Source organism: Platichthys flesus, chromosome 8 (assembly GCF_949316205.1).
Source record: "Platichthys flesus chromosome 8, fPlaFle2.1, whole genome shotgun sequence".
Lineage (NCBI taxonomy): Eukaryota > Metazoa > Chordata > Actinopteri > Pleuronectiformes > Pleuronectidae > Platichthys > Platichthys flesus.
In genome coordinates this window covers 10,471,154-10,495,644 of record NC_084952.1, presented here as the reverse complement: position 1 = coordinate 10,495,644, position 24,491 = coordinate 10,471,154, and the positions used below count along the sequence as shown (strand labels likewise).

Genomic DNA, 24,491 nt, shown 5'->3' with positions numbered 1-24,491 from the left:
CATTATTTTATTAGCCATATATCAGAGCACATTTATTATTTTATCTTTTCTTTACAAGGACCAGCAGATTATGGAGGGGTTTGAAAGGTGTTGCACATATGGTTATAATAAAAGTAATCTTTTTTTTTATCATCCGACAACAAAACATGCTGATGAATAACAGTCATTTTACTGGATGTATTTTCGACTCAAATAAAAGGAACTTTACCACTGGTGAAAAATGAGAAAGCATGACATCGACGTCAGTGAATGAGACACCGATGAGTCACTGTTCTCTCGCTCATCTGAATTTTACTTTAGACCACCATATAATGGGTTTTCTATGTGCATGAGACAAATGCTTTTGTCGTGAGCTTGTGTTATTTCACTCACTGGATTCAGCAGAACGGTTTGGAAGAGTTCTCCTCCGTTGATGAGTTTGTCTAGTTCATTGGGACTGCTTGGGTAGTCTTTGTAGAAGATAGTGTGTGTGAAAAGGCCGCACGTCTGCCTGGGCAGCACCTGTGATACAAACAAACACAATGTCACCTAAAAAAGAACAACAAAAACAAAACTAAAAACTAAAATCACAAAGCAGCGCATTCAGCAATAACACACAGAGCACCAGGCCTCTGCTGGGAGCGGAGCGGAGCCGTCACTTCTCCAGGCAGTTACTCCACACATTGTTTGCCTTCAATAAAAACATTCATATTATGCAGCTCATCTGGCCAAAGCAAACCCTTTATTCACTGAATCTATATGAAAATTCATGGAAAGGCTTCTGCAGTTTAAAGTGTCAGGGGAACTGAATATCAATCATCAGTGAGCAGTGGAGACTGTCCATTCATACAGCACTATCTCAAGGACGGGGACAGAGCAGAGAGACCACACAGGCCGACTGAATGCCAACGCTACAAAGGAGTTGGACTGAGGCTGCACTGTTTCCTATCAGTGCTGAAGGTCAACCTGGGAAAAAGAGATAAGGATTTTTTCTCCCTTCCTTTGAGCCTCATGAGTATAATATTCAACTTCAATTTTGTTCTCATAACTGTATTATTCAGCACCAGCTACTGCTGTGAAGCTAAATAAAGTGCAGTTTTTTTGCCTGACATTTCGCTGTTGACATTTCGGTGAGTTGTTGTGTGCACGCTCCACCTATGCTGTTGCCAGAGATGTCAGTCTCTGTTATGGCGCTGAGGCCTGCTAGGCAGCGCGACCCAGACAGGTGTCTCATGCAAGACTGGTTCACTTGACTACATTACGTCTCCCGCTCCTTGGAAGAATACAACAGCGCGGCCAGACTAATGAGATGATTCGCTTCTTTTGGGACTTCTGTTGTCTCATTGATATATGGTAAAAGAAAACAAGATTCCACTGTGCGTCTTTGGGGACCAGACGTAGTCAAGGAGGAATCGAGGATGATGGACAAACGCAGGATGGAGAACGACCGCTGGCCTTGGGATAGGAATAAATACAAAAGAACTGGAGGAGGTGGAGATGGAGTGATACTTAATGAATGATGGATAGCATATGGAGATGGTAAAAAAGAACCCTGAAAGGGATTACTGGCTGAAAAGTAATGGGTGTTGAGAAGCAAAGTGGAGGAAAAGCAACAGGCTGGAGGTAACAAGATAATGAGGCCTGATGGATGCCAGGGTGTATGAGTGGTGATCTTACACTAATGCCGCTGTGGATGAAACCTCGCCGGAAGCGAGCAGGCTTCAGGTGCGGGTACTCCTCTGTGCTCGTCACTTTGATGCCCCACACCTTCTTCCAGGCATCGTACAGCTGAATGTGGACAGGGTAGACGCCTGAGTGGTGTGGCGCTACCGCGTAGCCCATGTTAGTGGGGATCCCGTGTTCCTGGGGGATGGAAATACACAAGCGACAGTTAAAGAGACAAGATGAGGAGAGAATGGAAATGTGCCAGGAGCAAGACTCACTAAAAACCATGATATTCACCTGTGAGTAGGCTAAAATTATTTTCAAGGCATCTGACCCCTTTTAATATAATTTATGATCAACATTTTATTTTGAAGTGGCCATTCTAAACTGGCCTGCTTGGAAATGGTTGGTTATTTGGCCTGTTCTGATGCTGGTTGCAGCTTTGTTTCTGTAACTGTAAAAATGACCTGCAGTAATTGAGCCGTGGTGAGTAAAGACTCCGAGGTCCACAGAACCCTGAAGCTGCACCACAGCTGATGAACAAAGAGCTGCCAGACAGTTTATTCAAATTCCAATGAAGCAGACATAGTACAAAGAACCCTGAACTGGAGAATCAGTTGTCATGAAGACGCTGTTGTTGCGATCGTCAATGTCACTCACAGTGATGAGTCCCAGCCACCGCTGCTACAGAGCGCTGGTCGCCTGATTATTTAAAGTTTATTGACATGAACATGAATGTATCATTCAAAATTCAACATTGCACTTCCTCAAGCCCTTGACAAAACACAAGTCAGGTGTGAAGCCGATAAGATATGTGAACCACATTCAGACAGACATAGATTTCCAGACTTATAAGATAGATAACAGGTTTTAACAGCAGTGGCAGATTCCATCATGCCCGTGCTGGATTCACACTGCCGAAATAAGTATGAGGAAATCAGATGAAGAATGATACAGGATGTAATCCTATGTTATTTGATTTTATTGATACAAACCTGTTTGCCGCCTTTATGCTGCACCTGAGCTGTTTCACAGCATCAACTGGCCTTTATTGTGAATCTTGCTCTGCATTGCACTTGTCGCCACAATTTGGGTTGACACTGATCGTTAATCAAAAATAATTTTAAATACTGAAACAAGTCATTTTCTGCAGTGTTTTTAGTTTGAGGATCATTTTTAAATAGTGCACGTGAGAAATTGAACAGGAAGCAGCAGCCAGGGTGATGAAGAGCTGAAGGCGACAGAAAACACACCTCCAACTCCGCAGCAAAGTAACCAGCTCCACTGTGCTGCTTGCCTAAGACTGAACAATAGCATATTGCTCACCCAGAGCTGTGATCTGAGCCCTCACCCCCCTCGACTCACCATAGCAAATTTCTTGTTGAGCAACATCTGCTCAGCCAACACCGACTGGTTGTGGAATAGATGTGGTTGCATGTGGCTCCACATGTGAGGAAACCACCAAAACTCCTTTACGTAGGAAAGCAGCAGGTCGTCTCCCAGGTCCTCCTCATCAGAGCCTAGAGGGTGGACAGTCACACGGGAAAGGAGGAAGGAGATAGAGAAAGAGACGAAGGAGTGAAAAGATAAGAAACGGTCAGATATAGGGAGAAGCAAAAGGTGAAAATGAGTCCGTGATGATAAAAAGTGAGGCAGTGAAAGTCAAAGAAGAAGTTCAGATATGGAAGGGAGGAGTGTGGGGGATGACACGAAGTAGAAGAAAAGCAGTAGAGATATTAAACTATCATGAATCCAAACTCTATAGTGTCAGAAGTTTTATCTCTTTCAGTCTACTGCACGCTCATATATTTCCGCTTGAGCTAACAGCAGTAAAGGTTCTCTTCAGAGGCCACATCTTACCAGCGTGAAAGAATTTCCCTGAGAAGCCCAGATTGAAGGTGAAGTTGGGCACATGGGTGCGCAGCTCCCGCTGTGTCTCCAGCAGGGCCTGAAACGTTGGGAGAAAAGAGCAGTGGGTCAATCCATGGTGTGCGCTCGCACTGGTGCACGATCGCATTGATGAGGAGGCGAGAGCACGCAGGCAAACGCATGCCCACATACATATTTCATTCTGCAAGTTTCTTTCAGTAAACATCCAACATCCACTCCCAGTTGCTTCACTGCGCTCCTCCATTCTGTTTGATATTTTGCTCTCTTCTGATTTGGGTGTTTGTTTCATTTGATCTCCGCGCTGGATAATACTCCCAGCACACACCCTCTCTCACTCTCTGCGTCTTGTCGGGGGGTGATTTGTTCCTAAAAGCTGTTGCGAGTGAGGAGGCCTTGATGCTTTTTCCATAAGTATTTCTTACACCCTCTGCCGCCACATGCGAGGGGGGTCTGTTTTGCTCTGAGGGGACACAAGCAAGGAACTTTTCAACATTCTTTGTATGTGTCTGAGCCCCTGAAATATTCATTGCTCTGGAGCTTCTGTGACAGCGTGAGCAGTGGGGCCTGTCAGCTTTGAGCAGCCTACTGGGATGAACGCATTCAAAAGGAGAAGAGGAGCAAGAAGAAGGGGGTTTCTTTATGACTGGCTGAGGATAGCACATGCAATGTGTGAGGCACTTCTTATTTTTCTGCTAAGGGCTGTTGAAAACACTGTTGATGAATACATTAGTGGGTTCAGTTCTTATTAAATAACTTTCTTAACGATTCAAAACGGACGCAGCGCACTCACAAACTCACCTTTACATCAGGCACCTTCATGCGTGTGCCCTCTTTGCCCACAAAGATGTCATCTATGTCCACCAGCATGTAGCGCTCCAGGGACAGCGAGAGGCGCTTCCCTGTCAGAAAAGCAACAGCATCCACAAACACCAGCTTGTGCAGCCAGAAGACCAAGTTGTTACCGAACAGGACCCTCTGGATGCCATCATGGAGTCCAAGGTCCTGCACCACAGATGGGAGCAGGGCGGCGTTCTGCCCCATCGACGGAATGCTCTCGGCCGATTGGGTCTTGGCCAGTAGCACGGGCTCGTATGTTGAGTGGTTGGACTGGAAAACGGTCCAGTCATCCCCTGGGAGAGGACCTGGCAGGGGCTGCCCCGATCGAGTTATGAAGAGCAGAGGGGACTTGGGGTTGACCGTGCAGTCCTTCAGACCCAAGTTAGAGTGCAGAAAGAGGGGGAAGCCTTTCAGTTGTGCACTGAGCAGACTGTTTTCATTGGCCTGATCAGAAGAGAGACAGAAACAAAAGAGAAATCACACAAATTCATCATACACCAGAGTGATGAAGACAGAAACGTATAAGATATAATTCCCCCAATTTCTCCAATCACGTGTGAAATAAGGAATGTCAGGCCTACTCATATGTGAAGGCATGAGGCAGCTTCTACCTGCTAAGCTCAATCTGCTATGCTCCGAGATTGCACTCAAAATGAATCACCTCCTGCCGTGTCCTTTAAGATTCAAAGACGGTTGGTTCGGTGATTATTCATTGAAATTTTCCCTCCTACATTTGTCATTCTCTGCGTCTCTCTCATACCACTACAACCGAGGATATACAAATTCCACCGTCTCTTGCTATTTCACTTTTGTATTACTTAAAATTTCCCCACTGTGCGTGTGGCCGTTGGTGACAGCATCATTAAGTTAACACTGATATGCACTGGTCGGTGTCCACACTGGGGCTGCTGATGTTTGTGCATTGCGGAGACCAACCATACTTGATTTCTGAGGCACACAACAATATACATATTATACTGTAAAATAATGCATTCTTTTATTTTAACTTCAACTTTCTTTCATCATTACTATAGCCCCGAAGCTGCCATTGTTGTATATTTTACGAAAAATCCAATATTTCCAACAAATAGGACAATAAATAACGTTCCATGTTGTGCCATTGGTTGTTGTTTTTTTTTGTCAGAAATGAATTTCTTCTATTATATATATGTTTTCACCCCCGGCTGTCATTCTGTTTGTCAGCAAGATTTCACAAAAAATACTAAATGGATTTCCATTTCTAGTTTAAACCAATTTTATATAAAACAATAACCATACATAAAGTAATTGAAACACCAGACAACACAGATTAAATTATCATACAGTTGAATCACAATCTCTCTTTAGTTTCAACTAAATGGAATAATCTTCACAATGGTAGAATTTGTATCAGAACGCATTTATCTTAGGTGGGTGTACCTAATAAACTGAACTCTACACTGCTCCAGCTCCACTGCAAACAGTTTGTTCAGAAACAGAGCTCGGTGCTGAGTCCAGGTCATTGGGATGTACGCCCTCGCTCCGCTTCCTCCTCTCCCAATAGATGGTAAATCCCACCAGGCTTTCCTGACCTTCACCTACACTGCCTGACATCTCTGCACCACCATCTATGCCTCCATATCTCTCGCTATATTCTTTCTAGGGCTCAGAGATGGTGATTAAAACCATAAGACCTGAAAAGTGGCCTTGGGCAAACAGGCTCAGCTAAGGATTACTGATAGAAAAAGAGAGAGAAGGAGAGGGGAGTGAATATCCAGAGCAAATAAAACAAAAGAGAGAAAACAAGGAACGAGAAACAAGAGACTGGGCGAAAAGAGGGAAGGAGGCCAGACTACAGAATAAACAAGACAGATTGAAAATAAGAGAAATAGTGCAGTGGGATTGAGGCAGGTCCTGTGAATCCCATCTCCTTAGAGACTGTGCAGCCAGATGGATAGGGCAGAAGGTGTGAGAGGAGGGAGGGAGGGAGGGAGGGAGGCAGAGTGAGTGTGCTGTTGTCCTAACCTTGAAGAAGCCAATGATGCCCACTCCATATTCCACGCAGTATTTGTCCAGCAGCTCTCGGTTCCAGGCGTCCAAGTTGACATACTTGAGGATGTTCTCATAAATCACCAGTGTGAAACGGCCTCGCTCTTTGTCTGTCAACGTGGGCATGTCCCCTTTACCGGGAGAGATCTCAGTCCGGTACCTGAACCGGCCGGACTCCAGAATGGCCACAATCTCCTGACCCAGTTGAGAATACTGGCTTTCCACAAACACCAGAACCACAGGATCTGTCCTGGCCCCTCCGGGATCCACCCCGGGGCCCCCGGAAATGCCCTGGAGAGGCAGCAGTCTGGACGGCGTGACCCTCGGGTCATCGGAGTCGGCGGACGCACCTTCGGCTCCGGACACGCCCCCTCCCGATGGCTCCAGCTCTCGCTTGACGCCATAGAGGAAGTAGGCAGAGATGCAGACGCTGACAGTGCAGAAGAGGAAGAGGAGGAGGAGGGAGGTCTGCAGGGGGAGGAGACGGACCAGCCGACGGAGGCGTGTCACACATCCCAGCATCGTCTCGCGCCCACACCGCTCCGCCCCACCGGCCCAGCAACACGCCTAGGGGGCAGTCTCTCTCGGTGTGCGTAGAAAACAGCGAGCAGCGATTTTTCACAACAAAGCGAGTCTTGTTATGGAGCGAAATACAAATGGCGTTAAGGTAGCAGCTGCAGCAGCTACTGGAGAAAGAAATGAGACGGTCTCACGTTGGCTCTCCCTCATATTGCAGCGCTTCTTATGTCACCATGGCAGAGAAATGGGGGGCCTCAGACCACTGGTACACACTGATGCCTCAGAGGGAGGTATGGCAGGGCGAGTCACTAGTGCAGAAAGATGATGGAAGACTCCATCACCTGTCCATCATGCGAACCTGCCAACCATGTGCCGACTAGATTTTGCTGCAGTCTTTTGATTGGAGAATGATCTCGGGAGGAAAGTGAGGTCACCCAGGTCATCTCAGCAGCACCATTTCCTCAGGATTGAAGCTCCTGACCTAGAAAATAGTGACACAGACGCAAATAATGTTAAAATATGAAAATATCAGCTTCTATAGAACAAACAACATATTGCTTTCTTTTATTTTGCAGGTTTAGCAGCGTGTGGGAGATGTGTGCATGCTGACAGTGCCAATGCTCCAAAAATTACTCAAAAGTAGTCCTTGCTTTCACCTACACAAAGTAAGAGCTGCCAATATCCCCCCTACATGCAATCACCTAACCCCTGTACACACACACGCAGAGAGAGAGAGAGAGAGAGAGAGAGAGAGAGAGAGAGAGAGAGAGAGAGAGAGAGAGAGAGCGAGAGAGAGAGAGAGAGAATAAATCACCCACTCATGCAGCCTCCACACAATCAATAAGCAGAATGTGAGTGACAACAAAGCCTTAGGGCAAACCAATTCCCAATTCAGTCCAGTGGTGAAGCCATCACCCGTGCGGACACTCGTCTTCCATTTCCCTAAAATCCTCACAGCATCGTGACACAAATGGAAGGAAAGGGACGGGAGAAAAAAAAAAGGTGATGGGAGGGAAATTATCCAAGATCAGAGGAGTGGGTGACAGTGACAGACAGACCTGGCAACAATAAGGGTCCTTCACTCTGGGAGAATTACCCCACCCCCTTATCACACTCTATATACACTCCTAAAAACCCCTCTTTGCAGGCCTGTGGAAATATACAGACCCTTTAGTCCGTCTTCATCAAGCAGAGTGTGAAAAGTACAAGATGCAGCATGAGAACAGTGCGAGCTAGTCACTTACAAAAACATCATTTCTCCATTTAGAGGCCTGTAGGAGAGAATGAGACCAAGCACACAATACCGTTGCATGGAATTACTCTGTCTACACACTCACACAAATATACACACACCCTTTTATAAAACCCTAGATACCACATTAGAGCAGAGTCACAACCCTCTCAACACAGACACATTAAACGGTGACCACCAAGCCCATAAAGACTCTTCAGACACAAATCAGACATAAAATGGATTTGATAATGTCATCAAAGGGTTTATTCGTTTCTCTATAAACCAGGATTTGATTAAAGGTGACCATCATTAAAAATACAAGAGTGGCCATACTGTGCTCAGCGTAGCAAATCCTGTGGGCAACGATCATCCATCTGACGGCATTATGATCAATACAGTATTGATTTTACACAGCTTGATAGGAGATCATACCATACATTTTGTCCAACAGAATTCCAGAAAGATAATCCCTGGATCGCTGAAGTTATCATTCATTTGCACACAGGGCTACGAGGACCAAAAATCGAACTCCCATAGTGTCCCTTTAATGTGATGGAGGTCAGCCTTCTGCCGAACATATCTGCCCCCTCTTGGCCTTCCAGCCAAGCTCAACAGGACGCCTTAAATCTGCTTGCCAGTGCAGCAGGAGAAACTCTCACCCCCTTTTCTCTGAGTCTCGTCCAAGTCTCCTCTTCACAGGGAGGCAGAGTCTAATGTAAAGCGAGGCCGTGAAAGAAACAGTGGGCGTTCAGAGAATGTATCGCAGTGGAGCCGACAAAAACCAACAGCCCTGGTCGCTTAAAGATCCCCCGGTACCTTGTTTGTTCATTTCGGAGGGAGCCGGGGTTCGTGCCATGGCATATCAGCGAATGATTAGTCACAGGAAGTGGCCGCTGCTCCAAACAGTGAAGCAGAGAGAAGACGAAGGGAATAGACTTTCAACATTACAGGCTCAACTGTTATTTCAGGTCACCTGGGTCCAGAGCATGTGCTGTTGCCTAAAAAAATAGAACAAATTCCATCGATAATGTTTATCTTTAACAAATTATATTTATAAAGTCTGAGGCAACAACTCATTAGATATTTCAATAGCACAATCTATAGATTGTTATTTTCATCAATCTAATCTGGTAGCTATTTAATTGAATGGTTATTTATCTGTTCAGCCTTTATTATAAATGGACTGCAACAGAAATGGAACTAAACAACGGTAAAAAGAGAAAAGAGCCGCTACTGATTACATATGAGATGCTGTTTGGAAAAGTTCCTTGACAAGTGACAAAAAATAGTCAAGTGTCAAGGTTGTTGGTTAATTTCAGTTTAGTTTGATTAAGAACCTGATGATTTACCAGTTGGCTGATAGGAGTTGACCAAAATGAGCCTTTAAGGCATATCAATATCAGTTTTTGTTTACCGATATGCACCAATATGAAGCTCTAATTTTACAGAATAAACAATGCAGGAAATATGAGGATTTATGTTAATAATCATTGCACAGAAAAATTAAATGTAAAAATATCAAGCCTCATATTTCTTTCTCATACGGGTTAGATATCACCTAAAGAATCATCAATCTATTTTTTATCTAAGCCCCAACATTCAAGAAAGAATGTGTTTAGGTTCTTAATGATTAATCAGAATGAAGATATGGCCGACGTCTGCAGAAAGACATTGGGCTCTGCCTTGACTTTTAACCACACTGCTGACATGGCTTGGGAGCAGATTAAATGGTGAGACAACCCAAACACAGCAGGGACACAGAAAGGCTCCTTTCTTGCCCAATTTGCAGCAGTGATTACGTCCTCCCAATGTTGACCTTCAGTCTGTGATGCAGAGAGCGACAACTGAAGGAAAAAGAGGAGGGGGAGATGTGTGATGCTGGCCAGAGTGTGGGGAGCAAGAGAGGAGCTGACACTGAGAGCTCAAGGCCTAAAGTGTGAAGCAGGATGGCTAAATGGAGACTATAATACATTAGACTATAATGGAGATAAGGATATAGCACAGCCCGAACAGAATAATGGCTAATGGATCTCAAATGTCTGCTCTTCTATACAACCTAATGCGTCTTCTACTTTATGTGCCATGTATAATATACACCTTAGAAGTCGAGATACAACCACAAATGCTCCTCAGTCTTCCTCCTCTCCAAAATAATAGATGCAAAAATGCAGAGCAGGAAGAAAATGGAACATGAATATTTCATGTTAAGCAGAAGCTCATACAAGGTATATCCAGCAGACATAGTCATAAGGTATAGAGCAGCCAAAAGGTGTGCAGAGCCTGAGACCCACATTTCAGTCTGTCAACGAGAATCAGTGTTTTAAGTCATGCATAAAGGAGTGGCAGATGGAGACTAATGTGAATCGGATAGCCAACCTTTTCATTCCCAATGATGGAAGGAGCTCGGACTGAATATGAGTGCTGTAATTGCACAGGTGGATTATAAGTCTCCCTAAATGGAGCCGGCAGATCGGCCGATAAGAGGAAATAGCAAATGCAAAGCAAAAAAAAAAAATATACTCAAAAATATTAAGTGGAAAGGAGACAAAGGCTGAGGAAAGGGAGAGGATGATGCATAACAGGAAAATGGTGCGAGATATAAGCGTGAAACTCAGCCCCAAGGGCGATCATTAATCTTGCAGCTTTGAAAACATCAATTAAAATAAATACCTCCTGATTTTATAGCAGCTGAATGACGGTGACGGAATGAAGTGGCGGAAGAGTAAACAATAGCAGGTGACGGCCGAGAGGACGGACAAATGCATTTCCTCCTGGTGGGTGGTCACTCTAAACCTGCTCGCTCTACATCATGGGAAGCAGGCCAAGACCATACTGCTAGATTAATGAGAGGCGATGAGGAACAGGAGGACGGAGCCTGGTCCTCAGCTGTAACAACTCTCTAGATAAACACCGGTAAGGTTGGCCATATGTAGCTTCGCACATCCCGTCTCCTCCGTCCCCCTCCCTCCATGACACTTCTTTTTAACAGTGTGAATAACACTAAATGCCCCAGGGCTTTTGAGGAGAGCCAGTACATTAACACTGTCAGGCGAGAGTCTGCCTGGCTGGAGGTGATCCCTTCAACAAATAAACTTGTAAAGTAGAGCTGGACCCTCTGAGCCCCTCGGGTCCCGGCTCTTCCCCCTTCTCCCCCTGTTTCCCCGCTGCCCGATCCGTCGCCTCACCGCTGAGTGACAGAAATAAAACGACGACCCTCTGTGTTCAATCTCCACAGGCCTTGGCAACCGCACGTTCTCCATGGAAACACTGAAGTTGCGTCGTGTTCAGTGGCATGAAGAACGCGCAGAAGGAAAAAGAGGGAGAACGGCTAATCCACTCATCAAAAGGCTACTGTTGTTCCTGCTACTGTCACTTTTCTGCCTTTGTCTGTGTATTGATGCGCTTGCACCAAAGTGGCTTGATCACAGCGGACACCGACCCGAGAGACTCATTAGAAGATCTACAATCCAAACGATCTCAAAAAAGAGCGCACAGGTTTTGTTTGTGGTTATTCCTGAACAAATATGACTTGATCTTTTGTGCAAACACTCAGGTCTCACAAACACACAAACAGGCTCGGGATGACCGTATGAATTGTTCCAGCGGGGGGCAGGGGTCAAGGTTAAATGGGTAGGAATGACGCCAGTGTAATCCCTAATCTGTAATCCTGTTAATCTCGACACTGCAAACAGTACCAAATGTGCTTATGCCAGCTCTGTTACTGTGTGCGATGCCTTGAGGGGATTAAGAAACAAGACACAATCGAATGAGAGGAGGCGAGGACCGAACATTATTTTAAGAGAGGTGTCAAATGCTATGAGTCTTCACTCCTACTCTTATTTTTATGGTGCATGTGTTGTTCATTTAGAGGCCTTCACTAAAACCCAAGGCGACAAACTCCACAGTCTGAAGGGTTGAGGGCTGCTGTCGACATCTACAAGAGCCACTGTGTTAGAATTCTCCACCATAAGCAGTAAGAAGCAAAGCTAAAGCAAATTTCTGCATTTGCATTCAGCCTCCTACCCTCTCTTGTGAGAGATTAAACTTCAAAAAGCAAATTTTTCATATTTCTTTTGAAGCACATTTGAAGCAACAAACAGGCACATGAGAGGAGCAAGAAATCGGCTTCTTTAAGGGGTTTGCTTTATTTTCCTTCGTCTTTTTTATGCTTAAGCCAGCCCTGGCAGTCATCAATATAGAATCAATCAATCTGAAATTTAAATTCCATTTCATGCATTCATTGTGCTTGTTGTGATTAAAGGCTCAGGCCGTGAAATAGCGAGGAACGTGTGGCGGCGTATCCTCACTACGGCTCCTGCCTCCCACCCTTCAGCAAATCTGAATGCTCAAGCAGGCAGTTTCATTTTAGCTGCAAACATTCACACCGACACTTCCCCCTCTCTCTGTCTCATCAATTCATTTCATGCCACTGCATGAAGGACAGTGGACTCGGGAGGGGAATATAGTTTTGCCTTCTAATTCTCTAGAAAGTGACTTTCAGACCATTTCCTCTACCAAACCATGCGGCTGAATTATCACATCATTTTTCAGTACCTCAATTTACTGTCCCCAAGACTGAGGCAATTTCACAGAAGAAAAACGCCTTTTCTCAGTTCGCCCGTGCCCCTCCAATTACATCTCAAGGCCCTACTTGAAGACCTCGATCCCAGCGCTGTCATAATTAAAATGATTGCAATGTTATTCGTCGAGACACTAATGGGACAAAGAGGCAGAATCATCTTCAAATCCAGACAAAGGAGTGCAATCTTTTCCCAAAGAGCAATTAACAACAGAACGGAAGACCGCAGAAGTGTGTTCAAACACAATCGGGAGAGAAGTGGGGCATCTCTGTACATTCTCCAGCAGATTCCACCTTTAGACTTCCATTAGAGGGATCATGTCAGATCCCATCATCACAGATATCCTCATCCAAGAGGATAAGATGAGCAGGCAGGCATAATGGTGCAATCCTTCATTCATATAATGTGGGGATGATTAGGACCAAGATGAATAAAAACAGAGGGCAGAGAATAAAATATACATGGCACTCTCCGAGTCTTTTTCATCTTAGATAAGACTCCCAAACCTCCCGTCCTCTTCAAATCTGGGCTCTCGAGCAGGAGCTATAGGAACAGGAGGGATCTGAGAGTGTAAGGTAGTGTAAAATGGATTACCTCACAGTGGGAGAAGCAGAGTGGATGAGCAGTGGGAGCTACTGGGAAAAATGTGGATGTGGAGGGGTGGAGACTAAGCAAGGACAGGACGTTAGGGAATGGTAGAGAGCCAAGATGTGAAATGGAATCTTTCCTCAATGGTATTACCCCCCTGGGCTGAAGAGAAGAGTGGCTAGAGAGAAACCATCATCAATAGCCACGGCCACCTCCATACAGCCCATAAAAAGAACCGCACACACATATACACATAAACACCTAACAACCAGCAGCTCGCTACCACAGTAAATCTATTTATAGACACACTGTGCCCCATTTACAAGCATGGGGACACTGGATCTGTACAATAAAAAAAAACAGTTGAGAACATGGAAAACATCATTTGTAAACTGCAGCCATTTATTAGCAGTTGTGAGGTAGTCAAGGACGACACAGATAGAAAACACTGCAGTGAGCTGAAACTCCGTGAAGATGAGTCATTATTCACACATGACGACAGATCCCTACAAGCAGAGGTGTCACCTACGAATCTATCTCGGAGCCCATCGGCTACCATTCGATCACCAATTAGCGTCGGTGGAGGGTACTGCCAATATGTAGGGCTTCCGGTGTAAAGAGTGGATATCAAGGCCAACACTCTGTCTTACAATCGCTGTAAACCGGTATCAGTTGGTTGAGTCGTCTGTTTCTCTGCACAGAATACAACACACATGAGGATACTTTGAGATGTTTTCGATCCAGATGACATTTTGACTAATCGACATCAACATCTATCTGCATATGAATGCAGATAAATTATAGAGGCGATGCATTTCAATTTGTTGTGTTCCGCTTCTTTTGCTCTGCGCCTGCGGGCAACCAAAGCCTGCTCAAACGTGATTGGTCAAACTGGAAACAGAGACCAGAAGGCTTCCAGCCCCTAAATGTTGTCCATCGTGTACAGATTCCCATATTCACATGTAGCATCTGTTTAAACTCCAACTCAATTCATGTGATTCCACGCTTGACAAAGTCATCACACACATATGGAGCGGATGGACTGCATGGGCCGAGGACAAAAAGAAACAATTGACCCCACTTTGATGCCTCCGCATATGATTTCCTCTGAGTGACAATGCAGACGTTTAGCCAGCAGCCACCCAAGTTAATGTGTCACTGAAATAAATAATAATTACCTTTATTCGTCCCTTTCGATGGTTTGACATCATGCATATGGATGTCCTGTGGCGTTGAAATTACACAAGTGACATGTTTATGTGTGGAAATTATAGGAATGACCTTAAAGCAATGAATTACATCCGCCCCATCCCCTCCGCACTCAACTTCCTCCCTGCTAAAAAATTAAAACATACACTTCCGTGATAAAGGGGGAGCTCACTCTATTGGGTTTGTGAAAGGAGAAATAGGCTTGTAGTGTGTCGGACAGCCAACGCAGGGCGCAGGGAGGTGGTGGCAGAGGGAGGAAGGGGTTGGTCATTTATCACTTTTGTCAGTCCTGGTGGAGAGGGGAGGTGGGGCAGAGGGGCTTTCATATAAATTGAGTGTAGGTGGAATCAATGTGGCGTTGTTGGCGAGAGCAGGGAGGGGTGAGGGAGCCAGATCAATGCTGCGGGGAGTGACTGTTTGTTCGCTTTGTTTATCTACCGTCATCTCAGGACGCGGCTGAAGGACAAGGGAGCGTGGCGGGCAGCACAATGTCTCCGATGGGACTGAGAATTCGTAATGGTTCTCCCCTTATACAGACAACATACATCAGTCAGAGGTGAAAGCTGTACTCTTCGTGTCTGTGTGAGTGAACGTGAAGGTTCGGGGGGGAAGGGTTCTAAGTGGGGGAGGCCAGTAGAGATAACAGCAGTTGTCAGTTTGGTTTCATTTCACACTGCTGAGTCTGCCGATCAAATCAACTGCCTATTCAGCGCAGAGAACCCATGCAGGGAAACTCTGAATTAAGGCTAAATGTTTTATTAAGACTGTTACACCTGCAACGGGAGCAGCAATGACGGACGTGCTGACCTGACGTGAACCAGAGATGCTATCAAACGACAACAATGCTTATGGCGACCGCATGTGAATAAAAGCAGATGATCAAACAAATGATAAAACCCCAGGCATGCTGTAATATGAGCTGTAGCACACACAAACAATTCAACTGTCCAATTTACTCAATCGGTCCGTGAGAGGCTGAGGGAAAAACAGCCGAGCAGAAGATGTAACCTCGGCCGTAATAGGGATAAGTATAATTCCTGCTCATGAAATGATGATGAACTAGATTCCAGAGGCCGCCCAGTGAATTTCAGGTATTATCATTGCCAGAGAAGCCCCTACCTCTCTTCCTCATCCCCCTCCTCCTCCTCCATCTTCCCTTCTTTCATGTCCAGATAAGAAACAGCCCACACTGATCTGACCGTGATTCGCGCAGCAGAAATGCGTCCCCATGGGAAAATCACGGTGCGGAAGAATAGCTGACACAAGAGATGAGATTCTGTTTTGCTGGCCATATTTTTGCCTGCGAGATCAAACAGATACGATTTTTCCTCCTGCATGAAAACGTACTGATGATCATCAGCTCGCTTTTCAAAGTGCATCAGGAACAACAGATAAATGGGTGGAAGTGGACGTGGACATCTGTTTAGAGGGCTGTGTATATTATGTTTTACATAAACAAACAGTACACACTTGACACATGCCCCCATCGAGGTAATTGCAGGCACTAAATGCGTGAAAACTCCCAACTGCAGAGAAATACCCAGCCTTATGATGGTCTCATTGCAATAACAATAATTATACTCCCAACTGCAGCACCAGTCATGAATCCTATTACAACTCCTGTGGAGTATTTAACTGAGGCTCAGCTCCGACATCTCAATGCTCTCTTGTACTTTCTGCTTTCGGTCAACACTACCAGAGTCAACCTGCGCTAAATACAGTTTTCCCAAATGACAGCATTAAGCCGCCTTGGACTGTATGGCATTCGTTTAACTGGATGGCAGTCACTAACCACAGTGCCTTTAAATTCAATCAAGCTGCACAAAATTGCAAACACTCTAAAATCCATCATTTATTTAATGGGAAATTGGTGAAATAAAAAAACAAAAACACCTTATCTCACAACGTTAAAGAGAAAAAAGTGAGTAAACACACCCCTTTGTCCAAATCCACCCTAAAATGTTCTTTCTTGAAACATGTTATGTCATTAAAATGTCATTAGAATGTGAAAAGGAATTAAGTACACACCCATTATTAAATATTTATTAAACACACCCATATCTGGATGATACAACAACCCTATTATACTAGGGAAAAGGACACTAAACTATGCTTTGTTGTACAGTGAGGTCAGCCATTAGGAATGTCTAAATCTGTGTATCACAGCTGTGGAAAAGCCTTCTTCAAAATCTGACCATCTCTGCTCTGAGTACACCAGTGTGAAGGCCACCAAAGGGTCTGTTGAGACTCCACAGGGTTTCATGGCTGAGAGATGGGAAGACGAGTGTTCCACAACAGTTGCCTTGGTGATTAACCAGTCACTGTCACTGGCAAAGAAAAAGCCACAGTTAAAAAAAACACTGACCTGACATCTCAGCTAGTTTTTGTCTGGAGGCATGTGGCAGATTCTGAAACAAGGCTGACTTTTATTGCGAGGAGACCAAAATATTGACTTTTTGACAAGACAAGGAAGATTGTAAAATGAATGCAACAAAAACAATGAGAAACCTGCTGTAGTTTGATGGAAAACTGAGATTTAAAAGACAAAGAGACCTTGGGCTGCACAGTAATACCACAAACACAACAATGAATTAACATTAGGACTTCAAACTTGCAGTTTAGGAGGCTTCACACTGCCTATGCATTTTTGTACTAGGTCTATATGTGCCATGACAGACCTTCCACATAGGCATAAGCCTTTGAAAGTGATAATTATTTCAATCAATATTGTTAGTCCAATAGTTGCATAGGCATAGTTTTGGGATTGATACAGAGGTAATCTAGGGATATTAATTTATCTTGAAGATGCACAGAGTTGAGAGATAGTGACATCTTATGTGCTTTTCTTAACACTCAACCCTAGTAATGTGGATAGATGCTGCGTTCACAAACCAACAGACTCATCGTCTTTTACATGGCTGTGTTTATTGGCAACATTACATCATGGGTCTCTATAATAGCTGCTTTTATTAGTTATACATTAAAAAATTATATTTGGAGAGAGCTATAGCAGCAAGGCAGATCAGGAGCTGGTGCTAAGAAAAGGCTGTCGGTTGTGTGGTTGTGGTTCGGGTACAGATTCACATCACAATTAAAAAATGCACAATAGCACAACAACAGCAAAACAAATAAACAAAACAACAGCGTGACAGTTTTAAAATGTATGATGTCCGTCAAGGTGAACTTCAAATCGTAAACGGACAAGGCCAAATTTTGTCTCAATTCCCAAAATGACCGTCTCAAGTTCTCCAAGCAAGAAAATAATGGAAGCCATAACTCTTCAAAAGCATGTCCACAATTTTATTGTAAGAGTTTATCACACTAGAGAGTCTGAGAGTCTTTTGAGATTTGATCCGAGAACATTGTAAAAGTTGCAGCAAGGGAGTCAGACCATTCTTAAAGGTTTAGTTTGTTCAATTATTCTAACAGTGAACTGTCAACAATAATTCTGACATAGTAAGTCTATTAAACCACCTTAAAAGGAAGCAGCCGAAGGAAGTTGCAGATTGTTTCACTTAAGTCAGAATCCCGACACATTCGAAAAACAACAATGAAAGCAGAGATTACTATGCCACCAGTTTGTAACTCTTTGGGAAAAAAAGAGTTAGACTCAGGTTTTAATTACCGCCTTGGAAATAATGCCTTGAAAGCGATATCGAGTTGAGATAAATGCATCGTTATCTAATGATTTGGATTCTAACTACTTTATTCAATCCATTGTGGTTTAAAGTGCTAAAACAAAATAATCGTGTACACTTCTTGGTGTGTACCACTACCTGCTCTCCCTTAGTCACCCCATGTTGCCGAGAATAAACATGGCTCTGCCATATCTCGCCGTTATCCCTTTCTCAGCTTTAGTCTTCGCTCTGCCATTGCTCCAGACTCAGGTCTATTTCGGCCCCTTGCCTACAAGCCCCTGTATTTTTACAGCCGAGCTGCTTTCCCCTCCTCTGGTGTCATCCTGGACCAGAGGGTGAGGCATGTGCAGGTGTCACGAAGCTGACAGGTCTATCAGGCTTCTGTCTACTGTGCTGGCTCTTACCATTTCCCCTCTTCACCGCCGCCTCTACAGCTGCTGTGCATCCTACCGTGACACACACACGTTTAAAGAAGGGGGGAGCTGAAGACTGCCCACAGGGTCAATCCTCCATTGGGCTGAATGCATGCCACAATGCAGCATCATACACACAAACTGAATTACACACAAACCTAAACTTCTCATGTATATTTGTGGTCATGTGTGTCACAGACTCTGAGACGTGGTCTGTTTTACCCACATAAAATCTAAAATCTGCTTCCTGCCACCCTTCCATAACCAACAGCTGCCAAAGCCAGTGCAGTTCAGGCACACGCCGTCACCATAAACCCTATGCAACACATTTCTCATTTGATACGCCTCACAGCCATTTGCTCAGTCACAAGCCCCTCTCAAACACACACACACACACACAGAGATTGGTGGTGTGTTTTATCTCCTGCTAGCTGTAACAGGTGTGCTGAAGGAAGTAGGGGGGCAGGATGTAGTAAGCTGATCCAGCTATGAAGAACCGCTCCTCACTCATACCAAAACATCCCCAGCAGCTCCAGCCTCCAATCAGTGTGGCAGATCAATACACCCTTGCCTCAGGATATGAGTCTCCAAAAGGTAACTAGAGGCACTCAGGGAAAGGCGAGCCTGCATTGATCACAAAGGGTTAATGAGACCTTTGTGCTGGCTCCGCTTTCTTGGTCACTGGAAATGCCAGAATCAGTCCATTTATTGATACAAATTGGTAACCGACCACACATACAACTTGACTGCTGCTGAGGATTTATTATGACTATTCCACTTATCAAAGGCTTGTGTTTCAACATTATCAGTATACGCAGAAGGTGAGGTATGATTCTAGCTTCTCAGAGGCAAGCATGGTGCCACAATGAGCCAGCGCAGACTGAATCAGACAACTAGAAGAAAAGCAAACTGATGAATCTTTAATCTGAAAATACTGCGTACGATAAGGTTCAGGATGCCATGACATCTTTGCTCCGGTATCTATTATTCAGCATCGCCTTTTCTAACCCTTTAATTATACATCAATGTTAGAATAACAAAGACGAGGGACACTCACTATGTTTCCTGCTGACAAAGGCTGTGACACTGAAACCGGATGGGAGAACTTTAGCCTTTGGGTGAGGGTGAGAAGAAGGCAGAAGCACAAAAAAAAAGGCCTTCAGGCTGCTGCTTTCCTCTGCTGTCGAGCTGTCATTTATGATGTGTCCGCCTCACCCACTATGTGATCAGAGATCAGAGGGTTAACTGAAACTCTGGCCTATAGCCCTGTGCTTACATTATTCAACAGCTTGTTACAACAGCCTGCTCCCTGATCTCACACACTGGGAGACAGAGCTGGAAACTCCAGGGAGGGGAACGCTGGGGACGAAAAGCCAGATTAGGGAAAAGGGGGATGACAGAGAGGCAGCGAGGCAGCAAGACCGGAGAGAATAAGGCTTGGACCTGAGAGATGTGGGAAAAAGGTAACATGGGGGGGAAGGGAGGGCGGGGACTCAGTGGGATAAAAAGAGGTATTGATAAATAACAAGGATGAGAAGTTGGTAAAAGACAGTGAGAGAGCAGTGGACATAAGGGAAGGGCTGTCCATCCAAATCTGCCGGTTTCCTATCAGAACAACTAAATGTGGATGTTTAACCTTTGGCCACATACATAATTTGTGAGCTCACCTCCACATTTTGTCTGCGAGGAGGAGAGGTTTTCAAACAACATCTGAAATGTTTATTTCGCGGCGCAGTGGAGAAAATGCCACAGTCCATTCATCTCAAATATGATGAAATATAATAGTGAGAAAAGGCGTTTTGTGCTTTTCTATCAAAAAAGTTCAAAATCCATCCCTTTCTTATACTCCTCCCTGTCAATATGAGACATGGATGCATATATATTGACTTGGTTTTGGGCTCCAACAGGTAACATATAGTAGCTTTCTAGTCTTCTGTACTCAACAGTGCTCAAATAAACACATGTGCACAATAAAAAATCAAAACAACATCCATCCGATGAGCACTCAACTGACAGCGACCATGTTTTGGGGTGCACCCTGTTTATAGTCCTAGACTCACACCGCCGCTCAGTGAGCGGGCTCCTTTGTTCATTAATTGATTGGCCTTGCCTGCTGGGCCTCAGTAACTAGGTTACACGGATCCATGAAAGAAGAGGATTGCGCCCCCCCCTCCCTGCGCTGAAAGGCGGACAGATAGACGACTCCAGGGGAGGAATCTGAGTGTTAATATACTAATGGAGAGAGGATGACAGTGACTTTATTGAAATAACCCTCATCTAATTTGAGCAAGAAGCTGATGAGAGCAAAAGAAGAAGGCTGGATGCCATTATGCAAGGGGTGATGTCACCATTGCATCAAGTGAATGGGTGAGACTGCTGATAGGTGAAGTGATGTGGGGGGGGAGAGGGGAAGGGAGAGAGAGAGAGAGAGAGAGAGAGAGAGAGAGAGAGAGAGAGAGAGAGAGAGAGAGAGAGAGAGAGAGAGAGAGAGAGAGAGAGAGAGAGAGAGAGAGAGAGAGAGAGAGAGAGAGACTCATCATCCAGGTGTCTTGTATGCACTTGTAGCCTCAGCAACAAAGGAAGGGGTGTTTTCCTAAAATAATGGATGTTTGAAAGCAGCTTATTTGGGCCTGTGAGACAAGGGAAGAAGCTCAGATGTAACAACGAAGATCCAATGACTGTAATAATGTATCCAATTCCAGTTTGTTTCATTATAATGAAAAGGTAAAAAATATTTGCAAATTAAAATCATTTGTAGGTCCCATCCCCTAAATCCATTCTGCTTGTTAAAGTAAGTTGTTATACAGTTTGTTTATGTACAGAATGAATAAGATCACTGCGACTCCTTGGAAAACTTCACTTGTTGCTTATGTCTGATGTTGCTGGGCAAAAAAAACTATTTTGTTTAGTAGTTTTTGGTCAGAAAAACCCAAATGTGTTGATGCTGATTAGTGGGAAGAAAAAAGCCACCCAGTCGTCTGCAGCACATATGAGCTGACCTCAGACAAACCACACCGTCCAACGAAACCATGACCACAAACCAGCATCTTTCAAAAACTTGGTTAGAGTTGGGACTGTTTAGCGTGAGGACTTTGTAAGAATGGAATGGAATGGCTGTTTATTTATCAATAAGCAACGCATATGGATTCAAACAAGGTCAAATAATATTGCCCCGGCTAAAGGACCACCAGGATTCTGACTTGAGATTTACGAAGGCATTACAAGCTCCTTGCAAAGAGTAAACATCTTGTCCAGCTTTATGACTCCTCCAATAACAGAGACGGAGACATGCTGTGCCCACCCCGTCTGCACAGGCAACAACAGCTGAACCAACGGAGGATCGGTATCTGCGCTGCATAACTCGAGCACACAACGTATCCCTCAGGTGACAGCCATGAGCCCTCTGAACAGACAGAGATGGACGCAGGCATGCAGGGTGTTGGGCAATGTGTGCTTATGCCTGTCAATACAGGGGTGGAGCGCTGTGTGGACATCTTTGGCAATAGGTCAGAATCCAACATAAAATCAAACTCAGCCTTGGGCAGCCTTTAAAAAAAAAAAAAAACACTCCCAGAGTGTGACTCTGCAGAAATTTCTGCTGGCGTAGTACTTCTTAACCAAAGTGGCGTGTGACAGCTCGCAACACAATCTTAATATATTATTTGATCTACCCGCCCCTGAGCGATGGAGGAGTCATAATGCATTACTAGCTCCAGCGAGGCTCGAGACCCTGAGTGGCAGAACAGTTTGACCACTCGTCGCTGGAGACGACTCTGCGGGTCACGCGAGGATACCGCCGTGGAGATGAGGTTAATATCTCTGTCACCAGTAGCCGGAGGGAGACAGACAAGAAGAAGAGTACAGGAGCAAAAATGAAAAAGAAATCAAAAAAAATTCATTTGTATTCCTTTAGACTTTGACTTTCTCAGCAAATTGCAAGGTAAAAGCAGTCCACCTCCTCCCGTCCGCCCTCTCCCTCTAATGGTGTTGTCTTTAAAACCTTTATCACTAATTCATTACTTCTGATTTTCCAGCAGCGAGGGCTGAAGCTTTGTCTACCGTCTAATTGAGAGCCAGATGCTACAGGCTGTAATCAGTCAAACCTACTAACAGCTTTCCTCAGAGGAGTATGAAGTCAAAAACAGCATTATTGTATCAGTAGGCCATTTGCTATGTTTGCAACTTAAATTACTTTGATTTCAGACTCTCCCAGATGGTGATTTGTGAGAGTGTGTGTAAAATGTCAGGCAGTAATGAAGGTTGAGGGTTTTCCCCCCAGTTGTCTCTTACAAGGAAGTGGATGTTGTCATTAAACAGCGCGACATTCAAAGAATAGGCCTTGTATTGATGTTTTTGAAGTAACTTTCACAAACCGTTCACCCAATTAAAAGAAAGCAATTTTCTTTCTTTCTTTTTTTTTTGGCATATTACGTCCCGCTCCCTCTTGCTTCGCCCCCGGCGCTCCCCTAACATGGAAGCATACACAGGTCTAATTAGCTGTTGTGTCCCTTGATGACTCTGCCATTTCCTCGCACTGGGAAGACTAACCACCACTACACTAATATCAACCTCCAAATCAACACAATTAGGTGAAGAGTGAAATGTGAGGAACGTTGTCCATTTTCGCCCCGGCTTCCCAGGGGCACCCAGACAGACAGGCTTAGGTGGCACTCAGCAGGTGTACATGGCAACCTAGAGTGTCGCCATGGGATGTGGTTAGACATTGTTCTAGAATACATTATGGCCAGGATTATTACTGGAAGTGGACATTATAAAAGCAGCTCAGAGGCCAAGCTCAATTAAGGTCAGACTCCTGTTTGACTTGGTTTGGACCTGGTCAGGATGACTGCCAATTATTAAGAAAATACCTAAATGGTAGGTTTGTGTCTACGGTGGTAATAGCTCATCCATCTTCATTAAATGTTGCAAAGTACTGATAACCTTTGTAGGGGTTTATGCATGTTTCAGATCAGGGTTAGACCTTTGCACTGAACCAAAGTGATTAGATTAGCCATTCAGTAAAATCCCAACATCATTAGGTAAAAGCTACCCAAAGCTGATACCAGTGGAATGAGGATATATCCTCAGGTTTAGGGCTGACAGTCTATGAAATAAAACTAGTTTTTGACTCATGCTATTTTCAGACGTGAACTTTGTCTTTTATATAAAAAGAACACAGCAGGATTGTAAAAGTCAGACGAGTAACAGCAATGGGAAAATTTCAGCGACAATCACGCAAGGGGTGATGTCTGGGTAGAACATACAGGAGGCAGAAGCTGACGTATGAATTCCGCTGCGGAAATAACATTGTTTGTGTTTACAGGACATTGACAGAGGCATTGCCAAAAGCTCTCGAATCTAACGTTAACAACGTCATCAACACGCCCTGACTCGTAGGAAATTCTCTGGACATTTTCTTGTTCTCACATAGGCTCCTCCGACAAACATTGGTAAAATGAACAGATTTCAGCTGCTTGAGGGTCCATAAAGAGTTTTAGGTGACTATCATTTCGAAGAACTCCACGTTGATCATTCCACGTCAAGAATGTTCTCCACAAGTCATCTCAAGAGGCCAATACTTAAGAAAGTCAGGAGAGAGGCATCCATACAGTTCAACATGGAGCCTGCTGAAGACAACCCATTGTTTAAAATTGCTTCCAGATGCTGTGCTTTAAAACGTTGCATTTTCTGGCGACGATTTGTCATTCTTTCAGTCAATCTTGGGGCTTTTCTATTAGTTCCCATCAGCCAAGTCACCACCCAGTGCAGTGTCAGTGAGCAAGGGAACTTCTCCGACCTGACAGTGAATACCTTTTCCTCTTTTGTTACAAGAAATCATTCGACTACTGCAAATTATGATAATCAGTGAACACAACTAAGCTCTGACACACAAAATAAGAAAAAAACACAA

General features: G+C 44.4%; 1 protein-coding gene across 1 annotated transcript in view; it reads right to left on the bottom strand.

Moving 5' to 3' along the window:
- ndst1a (N-deacetylase/N-sulfotransferase (heparan glucosaminyl) 1a) overlaps positions 1-24,491 on the bottom strand; it is a 40,699-nt gene that overhangs the window by 6,034 nt on the left and 10,174 nt on the right. Inside the window, exons 2-7 of the mRNA XM_062393384.1 lie at positions 6,376-7,399; positions 4,333-4,815; positions 3,505-3,592; positions 3,010-3,164; positions 1,657-1,842; positions 373-501 (exon numbers count right to left, since the gene is read on the bottom strand). Coding sequence (XP_062249368.1) covers positions 373-501; positions 1,657-1,842; positions 3,010-3,164; positions 3,505-3,592; positions 4,333-4,815; positions 6,376-6,921 — 1,587 coding nt within the window. The 5' untranslated portion in view covers positions 6,922-7,399. The remainder of the gene's footprint in view (positions 1-372; positions 502-1,656; positions 1,843-3,009; positions 3,165-3,504; positions 3,593-4,332; positions 4,816-6,375; positions 7,400-24,491) is intronic.